The 15,250-nt window shown below is 40.8% G+C and overlaps 1 protein-coding gene across 1 annotated transcript in view; it reads left to right on the top strand.

Annotated features, from left to right (window-relative positions):
* Positions 1-15,244, top strand: part of PRKAG2 (protein kinase AMP-activated non-catalytic subunit gamma 2) — a 233,677-nt gene extending 218,433 nt beyond the window's left edge. The window contains exons 13-20 of the mRNA XM_035899623.1: positions 180-306; positions 1,083-1,248; positions 1,493-1,530; positions 4,460-4,606; positions 6,993-7,086; positions 9,451-10,322; positions 10,402-10,477; positions 12,222-15,244. Of these exons, the coding sequence (XP_035755516.1) occupies positions 180-306; positions 1,083-1,248; positions 1,493-1,530; positions 4,460-4,606; positions 6,993-7,086; positions 9,451-9,482 (604 nt within the window). The 3' untranslated portion in view covers positions 9,483-10,322; positions 10,402-10,477; positions 12,222-15,244. The remainder of the gene's footprint in view (positions 1-179; positions 307-1,082; positions 1,249-1,492; positions 1,531-4,459; positions 4,607-6,992; positions 7,087-9,450; positions 10,323-10,401; positions 10,478-12,221) is intronic.
* The last annotated feature ends 6 nt before the right edge of the window (positions 15,245-15,250 follow it).

The raw sequence follows: 15,250 nt of genomic DNA, 5'->3' as shown, positions 1-15,250 counted from the left end.
GCTGCAAAAGTTAATTTGAAATACCTTAATTTCTGTTTTCTATAACATTAAAGATAATACAAATAATTACTCATGATATGTACTTCACGGGGGGTTGTAAATATGTGCATATATCACTTGACATTACTCATTGTCAGCTAGAATTCTTTTTAAAAAAAAGTTAATGTTTTTCTCCCCAGCCTTTTTGATGCTGTATATTCATTGATCAAAAACAAAATCCACAGATTGCCAGTTATAGATCCCGTCAGTGGAAATGCACTTTATATACTTACCCATAAAAGAATCCTCAAGTTCCTCCAGCTTTTTGTAAGTATTTAAAGTTATGTTTGCTTAACTGATTTTTTTTTTTTTTCCCCCAGTAGACATCTTTAAGTAACTTTAGTCTTAGTACAGGAACTTCTTGATAAACTTCCGTGTTCATTGTGTCTGTGTGTATCTCTTCTTGATAAGAGAGAATTTAAATCTTGGTGTAGGACCTGTATGTTACCATTACTTTGTTTTAATCATTTAAAGAAACCTAAACACCAAGGACTTGCCTATTTGAGTAATTTGCTGTCCTTTCTGGAAGATCTACAGTGCTTCAGAAGCTTGTTTACATGAATAGAAAAATGAATCATGTCCCAGAGACAAGATTATCATTACTCACTGTAGTTTGCCAGTACAAGAATCAATAGGAGACCAAACAAAGCAACAAGAGTTCAAAATAAGCTTGCGGCATATAGTATGTTTTGCTGTCTTCTCTCTCCAGTTTCAGTGGGAATGACATAGCTCAGGATCAAAAGCTTTTAGTGATGGGTTACTACAAAAATAAATAAGTGAGCAAATAGCTTACTTACAAAAACTTAGTCTTATTTTAGAGCTTCTTTGAACAGAACTAATGCTTCAAGATCTGAGCTTGGTTTGGCTTTATGTTAATCTAGTAGCAGATTACTGTTACAATCTGTAACATTGGAGTCTGTAGATGGATGAGTGAATACAGATTCCATAAAATATAGACCAATTGTATGGAAACATGGTAGGTGTAGAAAACATGGTAGGTGCAGAAAACTGCACTGTAAAAATGTTCATTCTGACTGTCCTAGATGTCAGAGATGCCAAAGCCTGCCTTTATGAAGAAGAATCTGGATGAACTTGGAATAGGAACATACCACAACATTGCCTTCATACATCCAGACACTCCTATCATTAAAGCCTTGAATATATTTGTAGAGAGAAGGATATCGGCATTACCTGTTGTGGATGAGTCAGGTGTGTATTCGGTCTTCTGCATACAAATGTGTGGTAAGATAAATGGGGCTGACCCCTGGATTGATTTTGGGGGGTCGGTTGGAAGAACTTTCATGATTTGGTGGGTTGTTTGGGGTTTTTTTCCATCTCTCCTTCTTGACCTGTCTGTTTTCTTTCTGTGTAACTCTAAAATAATTACAAGCAGGAAGCAAGAAAACTAATTTTGTATTTCAAGCAGTTTATTAACTTTTCTCTTTCTTTTTAGGAAAAGTTGTAGATATTTATTCCAAATTTGATGTAATAGTAAGTATATCTCTTTAAATTGATTAAATATTTTATATGCAGTAAGCATTTAAAATTTAATTTGTTAACTTGTCAATTTTGGCTATTTTACACTCTTAGGCTTTAGTTAACAGACGGAATAAAACAGATTCAATTCACCCTGCACAGCATTTTTTTTTTTTTTATTTAAACTATCCTTAGTAATACTGCTTGCATGCAGGCATCTACTGCTCTGGATGTTACCCAAAAGTAGATCTGGCTGTACTATTACAAAAAGAGGGCATAGGCTTTTTATGTTTGTTTCTATTTTTGAGATTGGACTTTCTTTTCCCAGCTGCTGCTGTTCCACAGTCTGTTTTCAAAGAGAATGCAGATTTCTTCATGCGGTCTGGGTACTTTGTACGACTTGACTTTCTCAGTGAATTACAGCTACTTGGCCTGTTCTTTTTTGTGAGTCTCTGACTCCGGAATATTGCATCTGTATTCCTTCTGGTTTTGATCTAGTTCAGGCCACTGTTTCTGGTTTTCCCTCAGGAGTCCAACAGCGTAGTCGGATTCATGCCATGATTTGCCAACCTCAGAGAGCAAGGGCTCTTCTATTCTTGTGGTCTCCAGAAACTTGAAAAATATATTTAGGGTTTTTTATTCCTGTCCCCTCACAGCTGTATGCACCTGCCTTCTAATTGGAACTTCTAATAGCTACATTATTTTTTAGAGATTTAAGTGCTCCAGTTGCTTATTCCAGCAGCCTGCTTGTCCTAATGAAGAATCCAGATGTCTGAAATGCTATGTATAATGCTTTCAGAAATATGGAGAATAGTCCCAAATGGAAATACTTTAAGCTTATAAATATCTCTGGCTAGAAACAGTGCTCTTAAAACCTTGCACTGTCACTGTTCTTGCCTGTCTTTCCTAGGCGTTTGTCTCTTTGTTCTTTGGGATTTTCTACTGCGTAAGATCCTGTTCTGCCATAAAGGTTGGCCAGGGAATAGGTAGTAGCTGTAGTGAGAGTGATCTTGCATATCAAAGATAGTGAAATTTCGCAGTTGGTGGGTTTGGTGTTTCAATTTGTTTTGTAACTCCATTAGACTTTGAGACAGGACATGTTTCCTTTATTACCTATTCCCTTTCAGAAAGACACCAAAAGGAAGAGGGTTCCTTATGTTTTTCACTCCTTTTCTCATTTTAAGTGATGGGGCAACAAAAAATTATAGGATTTTTAAAGGTGCTGGATCATTGCTTTGGAAAAATTATCTATTGGGATCAGGGGAAGAAAAAAAAAAAAAAAAAAAAAAAAAAGAAAAATCAAAATCCAACAACTACTGTTTAAACACTAAGAAATGAGTTAGGGCATCTATTGTTTGAGATTTTCCTCATGTATACTAATTTGCTTATTCAATGGGGAGGAAAAGATACTTTGTTCTTGGTGGTATGGCATCCTTGAACATCTTCAGGGTCTGGATGTGGATGTATTCTAGTATCTTTACAATAAAGTAGCCTGAAGGTATGTAATACTTCATTTGCTTTGGCTGTTAGCTTCTATTCTTAAAAGATAATAATCTCTGAGGCTTCCAGTTTTTCTTCAGTCTGTTCCAACCTGATCTTCAAACTTGAAAAGAAAAAAAAAAATAATCTGAACTTCCAATGAACATAGAATTTGCAAGATTCAACTGACGGTTTTTAATTTTAAACCATGTGGCTAATATGCTTAATTAAATCAGTGTTTTAAGCGATGGCTGTTAATACAGCTGGCCAAGCTGATAGATTTCTTTCATTTTAATACACTTCCGAGGTAATTTTCAGGTTCTTGATGGGAGAAACCTGGGAGTGGTGTGATGGTATAGAAATAGCTTTATATTACACTAGTTACTGCGGGTAGGGTGACTTCAGTTTGCAGGGGCTCTTTGTGTTCTCCTAATGTCCTTCATTAGGAATTAGTTAAATGAGTCAACTAAAACTGCTTGTATCTTCATGATCATCTCAAACCTGTCTTACCATGTTCCGTGTAAATCAATCCAAAAACTTGACCAATCTCAGTATATTCTAGCCGAAAATTAATCTAATTTTATTGCTTGGTCCAGTGTTTTCATTTTAAAGGTCTGCTTTTGTACTTGAAGCACTGAAGGATGGACACAAAATCAATAGGCCAGGATGTGCCAACACTATGAAAATATTGCTGTGGTCTCACCTACAAAGACAGCTTTTGCTGATCTGGACTAAGTCTTCTTGCTACAAGCATGGTCATGTTCTTAAAATGAAAGTTGAAAATTTCAGCTTTCAAACTCTTTTAATCTTCTTACTTTCAGTGGTGGTGATAGGTTTTCGTTTATATTATTTTTATAGTACTTAATAGAATATACACACACACAGAAATTGTTGGTAAATGGCAGTGCCAGCACAGTCCAGAAGAGGGAGTTTGAGCTCACAGATGAGAAAGGTGAAGAAAATCTTTAATTTGTTCTCTATTTAAATATCCACTAAGGTCTACTTCCTGGGTGGTGTTCAGAGCAGTTGGTGTCTATGAAAAACAAACAACAGAAAAATTATGTATTCTTAAAGTATACTCTGTATATTCTGAAATCCGTAGAACTTCAGATCTTTACATTTTCTACTCATGGCAAAAGCAGGATGAGTGACATCGAGCCAAATATCAGATAGCAAAGTATGGAGATTTTCATTGGCCTAATGCATATTGCAAAACAGTTTTATCAATTAACCCAGTCTGTCATCTGGTGTTTAACAATTGCATGCCTGACTTACCAAAAACTGAAGCTGAAGAGCATCTGCTTTGTTTAATATGTGACTTGGAATAGACTCAATTTACACCAGAAATGTGTATCTACTTGATGCCAAAATATTTACTTTATTGAGTACTTTGTAACTAAGTGCTGAGATGTGTTATGTGCCTTGGGTTTGTTGTTTTCCTTTTTTTTTTCTTTTTTTTCTTCAGAATCTTGCTGCTGAAAAAACATATAATAACCTAGATATCTCGGTGACGCAAGCCCTACAGCACCGTTCTCAGTATTTTGAAGGTGTTGTAAAGTGTAGTATGCTGGAAACACTGGAGACCATTGTGGATAGAATAGTGAAGGCTGAGGTAAGTTCACTTTTTATTTTTTCCCTTCACTGTCAGTTAAAAATTGTATTACCAAACTAATAAATAGTATAAGTTTATCCTTTCTAAGTTATTTTGGTTACTTGGTGAAAGTTTGTGGTTTGTGTTTTTTTTTTTTTTGTAACTACATGTGTTGGGTATCAGTTTGCTTTATAGACTTAGGCTATAGAGGCTTATAGGGATGTGCAAAATATTGTACAGTACATCTGTAACAATACTTGGTTATTTGCGTTTCTGTTTTATGATATTAACTGAACTGAGCGCTAAGCTTCTTTTGAAAGAGTCGAGTTTCTTCCAAGCCTGCCACAACTTTTGCAGACAAATAATTCTTTAAACTCCAGCTTATACCTAGATTGATTGGCATATTGTTCAGGAAATTTAATGGGTGCAATTAGTTAATGCTCTCATACAAATACTGTGAAACAGGGCCAGAAAATAAATTCTTGTGAAGAAGCCTTCACTAACTGTTCTTGCAAATGATTTATCCGTGTGCTTTCCATTCTTTTGGTGCTGTTTATCTTGTTTGTTAGTACTGGGAACTTTCTTATACGCAGAAGCGAATGAGTATGTAGGTCTTCCTCCACTGTTATGCCTCTCTGCAGAAGAAAATCATTATTACCAGGTTCAGTTGTCTCTGCGGTGTGACCAACTCCATTTAGGTGCTTTAACTTCAATTACAAGATTTTTTTTTTTCATCATCAGGGCTGTAACCATGCATGTACTTGACATGAGCAAAACTTCCCCTTAGAACCTCTGTTAGGCATTTTTTACTTGTAACTTTCTGCATCTGCTCGAGCTTCTTCCTGAAATTGAATAATTTCAGCATTGCTGATATACAGATTTCAAATTTGGATAATTTTATTACTGTCTTAAGAAGCTTTAGACATTTGGGTTTTAAGAACAGCTCCTACCCTTTGGTTCAGTCTAAACATAGTGAGATTATATGTAGAAATGAGCCAGTCAAAGCTACAGGCTACTTTTAGCAGTCAGACGAGTGCTTGATCTTACTGAAAATGGAACAATTACACTGTCCATTTTTCTTGAATTCATTACAATGAGAGAAGAATAAAATGATTAAATATGTACATATGCAAAAACTAATACCCCATGTAAAATATCACTGGCATAGTTTCATCAAAAAGAAAATGCAGTAATATTTTCTCTCCCTTGCCCTTCCTTTTCTTTCCTCCCTGTGTCCGGTGGGTATGGCTGTTCAGATAATTCAGAGCTCCTCTTTTCTTGTTTCTGACGAGCAGCAAAGTCGTTGACCTCAACCATAAATTAACGTATCTGTTAAATCAGACTGATAAAGCTCTGTTGCTATCGCCTCTGAGAGAAGATGAGAAAAATCCTTTTCACTTTTTTCACCATTATATCTCATTATTTGAAGTGAAAATAGTGAAGAGAGAGAATTCACTTAGGTAGAAAGTAAACACATAGTAGGCTCTCAACTTTTGAGAAACACCCTTTTTAGTATCACTTATAAGCTGGTTCAGCTGTGACGTTTAGGTTCTACAACTCTGTGCCCAGTTGCAGTGGATGCTGGTGCCAGGGCTGACATCAGGGCACTCTCCCGGTTGTGCAGTGATCTTTCACTGCTGTAGCCTGCTCCAGCCAATGAGCCTCAGGATATAGGAGTATCCACCTACTTTCCCCACAGTTCGGACAAAAATTTTGTAGTATAAAATGTTTCCTAGAAGAGATTGGTAATGATAAAAATCAATATTTAAAAATACAATCTTACTGTTGGTAATTCTTTCTTTCAAGCTGTGTCCTTAACTCTACAGTGAGTTTGCACAGATAAGTTGAATCTTTTTTTCTGTCTTCGTGCAAAATGAGGATTTTGAAACCCATCTGGCAGTAAGTTTCAACTGTGTAGCCCTGTGAGAAAAATGATTAAAACAAACTTGGACACATCAAGATACAACACGTTTCAGTGCTGTGCCTCTGTTGAGAAAGTACTTTTCGGAAGGAAGCCTCATTTTATTACTGTATCTTATTTTTTGAGATTGCAGGCTGAGTTGGGCAGAGCCTGTAAGTTGGGGAAAAGTGTTTGATTTGAGTGCCACTTTTTGAGAGCAGAAGTATTTTAAAGACCTAGGTCTTGGCTTGGCTGTCACTTCAGATCTGATTTTCTTGCCATGTCAGATAGCTGTGTGCTTTTTAAACCTGTATTAGTTTTCATTTGTGCAGGGTAAGCATGTTTGTACTGCTGTGTGAGATTGGCGTTGCTAACATTTTGAACCATTCTTTTTTTTTCTCTACTTGTCTTCATACTGCATTACTTTAAATTTTTTGTTTGTTTTTCTTTGCCTTAGCTATTATTTTAAGTCAGGCAAATACCTCAAAATATTTTCCCTGCTTACAGGTGCATCGTTTGGTGGTAGTGAATGAAGCAGATAGCATTGTGGGTATCATCTCCCTTTCTGACATTCTACAAGCTTTGGTACTCACACCAGCAGGTACGGATGTTGCCTTCTGAGCTTTGCCATAAGTTATTTGGTAGTGTGTACACCCCGCTGGTTTTAATTTATTTGATAATGACAAACTTTTGATTTTCAACTTTTGTAACTTTGATTGTAGTTCTTAAATACACTTTTCATTTCTCATGAGGAATGCATGCAGAAGCTTCATGAACGTCATTGTTGTCCATGCATCTTTCTAGAAAAAAAAGGTCTTGATTAATGGTTTAATAGGAAAAACAGGATGGAGTTGAATGTTGCATGTGTAGACAGCATCTACACCAGGGCGCCTTCCCCACCTTGCTGAATGTCTGTACTCTGGCCAGGCGCTCCCAGTGTGGATGCAGCTGTGTTTTCCACTAGCTCTGCAAAACCCAATTAAAGCAAAGCCCTCTTCTGGCTTCATGAGGAAGGCAAAGAATGTCTTGAGGATTACAGTTTTGCCTCAAAAAAAAAAAAAACCAAAAATCAGACTAAGCAAATGGAGCTACGCTTCAGAAAAGAAAGTCTAAATGTGAGCTTAACTGGGATCTCTTACTTGCATTGATAGATAACAGGATAATGTAAAAGTCTTTCTCCTGTGTAGATTTAAAAAAAAAAAAGTTAATGTAGCTTTTTAAAATAGTAAGAGTTTTCCTCTGAAAAGGAGTAATCGGTGATACTGCTGGAGGTATTATGTCAGGGCATCTGGTTCCTTTTAAATGACTTGGAAGAGCAAGTAACCCAGCTTTCTGTAAAAGGTATGGATGAGTATGAGAAATCAGCCCAAAGGCCTGGGTCAAATGGGCTCATTGCCTAGAAAGAGGATGGAGAGGGGTCTGTGTCCCTCCTAAGAGGGAGGTGTAGAGACTCCTGGCAGAGGAGGTAGTTTCCCCCATGGCTGGGAGGGTGGAAGGATCCAAGGAGGGTAGATCTTACTGTTAACGGAGCCAAGTTTAGACAGAAAAGATGAATCTGGATACTGACAAACCAAGAGCTTTGTTATGCTGGAATTACAGGGACACTTAAGTTGCAACTCTGTGAGCTGATACAACAGTGCTCTGTAATTAAAAAGGGCAGTTCCTGCTCCCATCTTCTGGGCCCTGTGCTTCTGGCATTTAGCGTGTGGCAGCACCCACACTCAAGACATCCCTCTGTGAGCTGCTTTAACTCATTGATCTAACAGGAAACTGAGCCAGCAAAAAAGCTGCGGAGTTTTGTCAGTTTGGCGCACAAAACTGGCTCACAGAAGAGTCTAGTGTTGAGTACAGGGGGCAGAGCAACAGAGGGAGCAGGATGATGCCACTGGAAGAGATGAGGTGAGGGACAGCATTTTTAGGAGCAGTCAGGCGTTAGATTGCAGTTCCATGGGTAGCTGCTCGATTTTTAGATCGGGATTTGTCTCATGAAGTGAGGATGTCTGCAACGTAGATCTAGTTTGTAGAGTCCTGAGTGTGACTGACCTCTTAAAGTGGATGTGTAGGAATGACCGGATAAATCATGCCTTAAAAGTATACATTTCTCTTCACAGACTAGAAAGGAAAATTTATTGACTGGCAGGAATTAAGGCCAGCCTACGTTAGGGGCAAAAAGTATCAGTTGTGATGAGAAAACTGGATGCGTGTAATGAATTTTTCAGTGTTTGACTGTACATTACAAGTAGTAACTCCAGGTTGCTGGCAAGAGACTACAGAAAGAATTAGAATATCTCCTAGAATATTTTGTAGAAGAGATTCTAGATTCTTCTAGAGCTGGGTGCTGGAGCCAGACTAGCCATGAGGCTCAGTCCTTGCCCCGCATGTGGCTAGTTTTCATACTTGGAGAAGAGGCACGAATCTTGAGCGGTTTTTTTTGCTGAACAGGTGCCTCAGATCCTTGCTGTAAGCACAATCTGCCTCTGAGCCAGGAAAAATGGGTCCATCAACACCGTAGTTAAACTGAATTCTTACGTAGTTTATACGCAAGCGGGAGTTCATTTTTTGAGGCTATTACGATGATTAAGCTTGGCTTCTAAGCTGATGGACAGGTTTGGGGTGTGGCTTTTTGGTTGGTTTGGGGTTGTTTTTTTGTTTTTTTTTTTTTTTTTAAATAAACTTTTGTGCTGGGGAGAATCTTCAAAGCCACTCTTTGTAACTTCCCAGAAGAGTTACTTAGCTTGCCTTGCCAATGAAGTTTAGAAGCAGTAATGCTCTCAAGGCCTTCCTCACTCTGTTCACGGTAGCATTTAGCAGTCCTGCAGCGTATTCTTTATCAATGGTGTCCAGTACCAAGATTCAGATAATGTGGTCAGACAAAGTCACAGGGTCCAGAATGAGCCATGCTTTTCCAGAAGCCAAGTGCTACGCGCGTGAGGCAATCACACGTGCTTTCTTCTTCTGTTGACAGGTGCCAAACAAAAGGAGAATGAAAGTGAATGACTGCCGTGAATGTACACACGTTTGTAGGAGAACTTGAACAAAGTTTCTGGGTCAAGTTTGTCTCAAGAACAGTGACTGCAATAGAACAGAGCAGGATGGTTGAGAATGTGTATTGGGACGTAGTGATGGATGATGAGTCTATTCCCCCCAGTGATGTCGCAAAAAAAGCAGCATGACAAAAGCTTATGTTAAAATGTAGGCTTGTATTTCAAAATGTCTTCAAAACATTTGCTGGAAGACTTCACATGATGTCCTTCATTAAAATGCACTGTATTCTGAAACTTCTTCATTTTGTATTTGACAGAAGTCACTGGTCAGCAATGGATATATGTGACATAAGGCAAGTGTATGGCATATTCATATCATAGTGCCTTATGTCAAAATACAGCAATATGTCATCACTGTTGCCCATCACTGTCAAAGGAAGTGTTGTGCTAAACGAGACACTGTATTTGAATGTGAAAGTCTTTAAACCTAAAACCAAATCAGTTTCAGTTCTCATTAGATTTGTCATAAAAGCTGTAATTTGAATATCGGTAGACTTCTTTAAAACTTCAATGACAGTTTTTTGTGTTAAATGTTGCATTCTGAACTGAGATGTAAAACAAGACTGATTTTAAAAACAGCTTTATTTATTTTTACTTTCATGACAATTTTTTACACATCTTTGGTGGATAGCTAAAATTTCACCATATCCATTAATAAACTGTTGATTGTTATACAAACAAGTGGGAGATTTGCTCATTATTTAACACTTTGGAGTTGCAGAAGCTCTGGCCCGCTGATCCGTATCGCTTGAGCTGAAGATTGCAGAAGCATGGATGGGAAATGCTCTGTACTGTATCGCTTGAGCTGAAGATTGCAGAAGCATGGATGTACTGCAGTACACAGGCACCATGGAGGAAGTGAGGTGCCAGAGGTAGTGAGGTGCCAGGACACAGGCACCATGGAGGAAGTGAGGTGCCAGAGAACAATATTTTCATCTGTACTAAAGTGTAAGCTGAGTTTGTACAACAAAACCAAAACTTTTTTTATTGTATACAATTTGTACAGAAGTGGAGGAGTGAGGAAAGCTGTGGCGTATTTGCTACTATCAACGTGCTGTAAAGTTTGAAGACCAGACTTTTATAACTGTAGATTCTTGTGGGTGGAAGAAATTAAACCCTACAACATCAGTTTGGTTTTAGCAGTTCTTGCCAAGTCCTTTTGCATGTGCAAATGTACGTGCATTTAGATTAGTGTAAACTAGGCATGGGGCATTCCTATTTTCCTTCCACTTGAAAGGCAGCTTATGCTAATGGCATGATGAGGCAGAACTTTTTACTGTGTTTCCAGCCTGTACTGTACTAGAACAATGGCGTTAAATTGATGTTGTTTTTCCATTTATAAACATTGAGGTAAAAAGTAAACCGTTTTCAGTTTGCCTGTAAAATCTGAGGTTTCTAATAGTAATGAAAACACCTTTCTTCCAAACTTTTCCACTTTCTATAAGAATTTAAATTTTGAACTGTGTGAAAATTTTCTTCTTACTGGCATCTTTCATGTATGAAAATATTCCTGTAGTACATAATGGCAACTGTTCTCTTAGACTTTTATCTCACTTGCTTACCCTGTGAAAAACAGTCTTGAGTCTTCTCCAGCACTTTTTCTGACGAGGTGAACACCGACTCTTCCCTGCGATTCTGGCTGGTATTGAATGGAAATAGCTGGTTTGGCCTGACAGTAGTGACCTTCGGGTCATCAGAGATGACCTCAGCACAGCTCTGATTGTCTTTGTTGAGGAGATGGAGTGACAGAAACTAAGAACAGTGGCGCCCATTCTTTGTGGGATGTGTGGAGGGGATGATTGGGGGTAGATGAGGCCTTTGCTTTGGGGTCAGGGGTGTTTGGTGAAGGCCCAGATCCTGCTCCTGCCCCGTAGCCTCTCCTAGCGGGTGGGATCCAGGGAGCTGCCGAAACGCATCGGTGGAGCTCCCTGTCTGTTGCTAGCCTGCATGCGTGTGTTCTTCGGTCCTGTATTCGGGGTATTTCAAAGAGTTGAGCCAGTGATACTCCTTTTTTTAATACATATTTTTTAGCACAAAGGCTTTTGGCCCTGTTCCATGCAGACAGCTTTGGGCCTGCCTGCATAAATTAGTATGCAGAAAGCCAGAATGACTTGGCAGTTTTGGAACAGCCATGTACAGACTTCCTATTTTAACATTATTGCATGTGCTGTTGATGTGTTGTGGACGCAGCACTAGCAAAAATCACGGAAAACGGTCGCCTCAGTGAGACAGAACTGTATTTAGAGAATTTCTGCCCTTAATTTCTGGAATTCAGTTCTGAATTTTGAATTTGCAGGGAGTAGAATTGCAGTGTAACTCCCCAAGCATGCATAAACAGCAGTGCTATCGTAAAGGCACTCTGCTTGCACTGGCACAAGTACCAGCGCTGCTGCAGGAAACAAAACTAAAGAAATCATGTCATTTTTAATACAGATCAGTTTACTACAGAGCTAGAGAAAATGCTTGCTCCAGCGTAAGGGAGGGACAGGGATAAGTAAGTGAGGGCAGAGAAAGGGGGGGTGAATCAGCAGCGGCGCGCACGTAGCAGATCAAAGTGACAGCACAACTAAAGCTTTGGCCTAGGACTCCTCATGCGGCTTGTGAGAGGTCTCAGCCATGGAAAAGAATCAATAAAATGTCATTAAACTCAAGTTCTTGCGCAGTTCTGACTCTGATGTTTCCCTCTGGACAGGCAAGCAGCACCTACAGATCGGGGACCGCAGCCATGGCTCCAGGCGCTCCCTCTCTTTCCGCAGACCCGGCCGTGCTGTGGGGAGCCGGCAGTAAGCCCGCCCTGTGGCTGCTGAAAGCCTGCTCCCTAGCCTGGCTGATCTCCCGTCCCGAGGACGTGAGACGCTGTAGGAATGGATTTTATTTTAACGGACCAGACTGTAACACACGTGATGGATTTCTGTGCTTCCCTGTGCGCTTCTTTGCCCAGCAAGAGATGTCTGTGGAAGATGATTATTCTAAAGTGCTTCTTGGCCTTAGAAGGGAGCAGATTAAGTATGGGTTTTACCTACTCCGGATATTTTTAGCGGTTTAGGTGTACAAAAATGTTTATTAGACTTCAGCCCTCAGTATTTTTCAGTATCTAGAGATGCTGTGAACTAACTTAGAGAAATTATCCTTTGCTGACATTGATCACCTGACCTATGAAAATATTTTCCTGTTTTACTTCTGGAATCTTCTCAGGTAAAAAATCTGAGATCTTTAAGCCCCCGCCAGACAGTATTTGCTGTTCACTAGGAACTGAACTGCAGTTGTTGCGTATCCGAGGCCTATTCATCTCTTACTTAGGAACATTATCCTGCTGGGAATGTTTGGGTAATGCAGAAAGAACCAGCCTCCCTTTCCAAGGCCTGAGCTCTTGTCCTCGCAGCAGACAAGAGGAATCTGACTGAAGCGGTTCCAAGGCCACGCGTGGCTTTGAGCACGCTCCTCGCCATCTTTGGAGAGAGCGTAGGGCAAGTCCGAGTCTCGGGTTTGGTCTGACTGGAAGTGAAACCACGTGCGCCTCATCCTGTGCCACAGCAGGCTCTTTGACTGTTCGTGCTGAGCTCCCCCCTCAGTTTTGGAAGCCGTCTTACTTCAAAAGTTGACCTTTCACCAGACTGGACACTTACTAGGGGTAATTTCCAGAGGAAAGTGTCGTTATGAATCATTTAATACTACCCTACTATCCTCATAATGCGTATTATGCAAAAAGAGCGTTCCGCGGACGCTGCTCTTTGCTCTTAACTTCCGGTCTTAATTTAAATGCAGTTTTGCAAGTCATTTTCCGAGTCCCCTTTTTGGTTTATGATGACTGCAGTCAGACCTGCTCCTGCTGCAGTGAATGGGAACGGGTGACCTGTACTCACACATCAAACTCGTTCCTTTAGAGGAGGAGGAGCTACAGAGCGCGTGCGTACCAGGGCCCGCAGCCTGTGACCTCAGTAGCCCCTGTGACTGGACTCGCAGGTACCATTTAGTACTGAATTAGTTCTTTAATTATTTTTTTTTTTTTTCCTACTGACATTTTGCCGGTGTTTCTAGCTGAATATTGGAAAAATACGATCATTAGAAAATGCAGGCAGGAATAGGACAAGTGTTAAGATTGAACTTTGTAACCTCTGGGCAGCAAAGCCTGTGCTGTACACGTGGCAGCGCGCCCAACGCAAACAGTGGCCTTGCTGCAAAAAACTCCTCGGGAAGCGCCCGGTTTGCCAATGGACGGGGCAGGGAATTACATGGGTAATTGCTGTTACAGGTCGGAGCTGTTCTGCATTTGGAACCCAAGCAGCAGCGTGTTTGTGGGTTTGAATGTGCTGCGTTATCATAAAAATGCGTGACTGCTGGGCTACGCTTACTCCACTAAACCCGTCACTGGTTTTCCTCTATCACAGCAAAGCAGATCTAGGCAAGGCAAGCCAGACACGTTCCCTTTTCTCAGCCTCCCTCAACCTCTGCTCCCCATCTCACGGCGCACACGTACTCCGTAGTCGCCGTTCTCCCTTTTCGTATTTCCTCTTTCAGAACCTCAGCCATACCCGATGTGTGGCATCCATTCACCATGCCTGTTGTTCGCTTGGTTACAATAAAATTAATTTATCATCTGAATGGATACGAAGGCTACATTTGATTTGAAGGAGTATTGGCGGAGTGGGATACAAAGCAGGCCTGGAATACAGCCAGCGCGTAGGCGTGTGGTTTACGGCGCTTGTCCCAAAGTTCTCTGAACTCCTTTGCGGTTCTCAGCACAGCTTGGAAATGCTGTAGAAGTGAAGAAGCTGGAGCAGGACCAAGGGAACACACAGGCAAAGCCCGAATCCCCAGCACTACCACTGCTATGGAACGCTGCACCGTGAAATCACAACCTGAACGTCACGCTGAGGTGGTTGGAGGGGGAGAGCGTTTTGGTGACGGGCCACGGGGTGTGAAGCTGTTCAGCCCTACGCATAGGCATGGGAAGAGTTCAAACGAAGCGCCGTGCCCTGGTCAGACGCGTAGGACATGGGCTTCACTGCCAGAGGCGTGCTCTCCCTTTGCACCAGAGCAGTCCAGGAAGCCCTTAAGGTTAACCTTGAAGATTAAGGAGAAAGGCGATGGTGGCCTTCTCACCATCCAGATGCTCTCATCTCGGCTAACGCTGCTGCTGCTGGAGTAGCCGTAGCCCGGAGCGCTCCCAAAGGCCACTCAGCGCTGCCACCACAGCCCAGAGTGTGGAGAAGCAACGCAAGTTCCCTGAAAGCTTTGTATTTGGAGTGTCCTAGTCAAGGTAGAACAAAATACTTGCATGATCTGATGGAACAAGGATTATTAGCCCATTCTTTCCAAAGAACCAGCAAGAGAAGAGAATTTTCATTTTTCTAAAAAGTTTAAAAAACAGCCTTGCCCAGGAAAGAGGGGTTCTGTGTTCCTGCTGCAACATGGGCTGAGTGAGCGTGGAGGGTGCGCTAAGGTGGGACAACTCTACTGTAATCAGAGGCTGTAAATAAAGCAGCTGAAGGGGGGGAGCAGAAACCCTGCGGTAATGAGCTCCTAAATGAGAGTGAACAAGTGCGAGTTAAGAGAAGCAGATAGAGAAGGGTACGAAAGGTGGGTGGGTTAAGAAAAGGAGAGTAAGGGAAAAGACCTAATCAAGGAAAGTGTGGCGTCAAGGAGGGAGCAAACCCAGAAACTCAGAAGTCAAAAAATATCGGTGCTTACCCACTCCCTGCTCTGAGCTTGTGGAAAGAT

The sequence above is a fragment of the Egretta garzetta genome, unplaced genomic scaffold (genome assembly GCF_000687185.1).
Source record: "Egretta garzetta isolate BGI_Z169 unplaced genomic scaffold, ASM68718v1 scaffold117, whole genome shotgun sequence".
Lineage (NCBI taxonomy): Eukaryota > Metazoa > Chordata > Aves > Pelecaniformes > Ardeidae > Egretta > Egretta garzetta.
The sequence above is the reverse complement of the archived record's forward strand: the minus strand, read 5'-3'. Positions and strand labels throughout refer to the sequence as shown.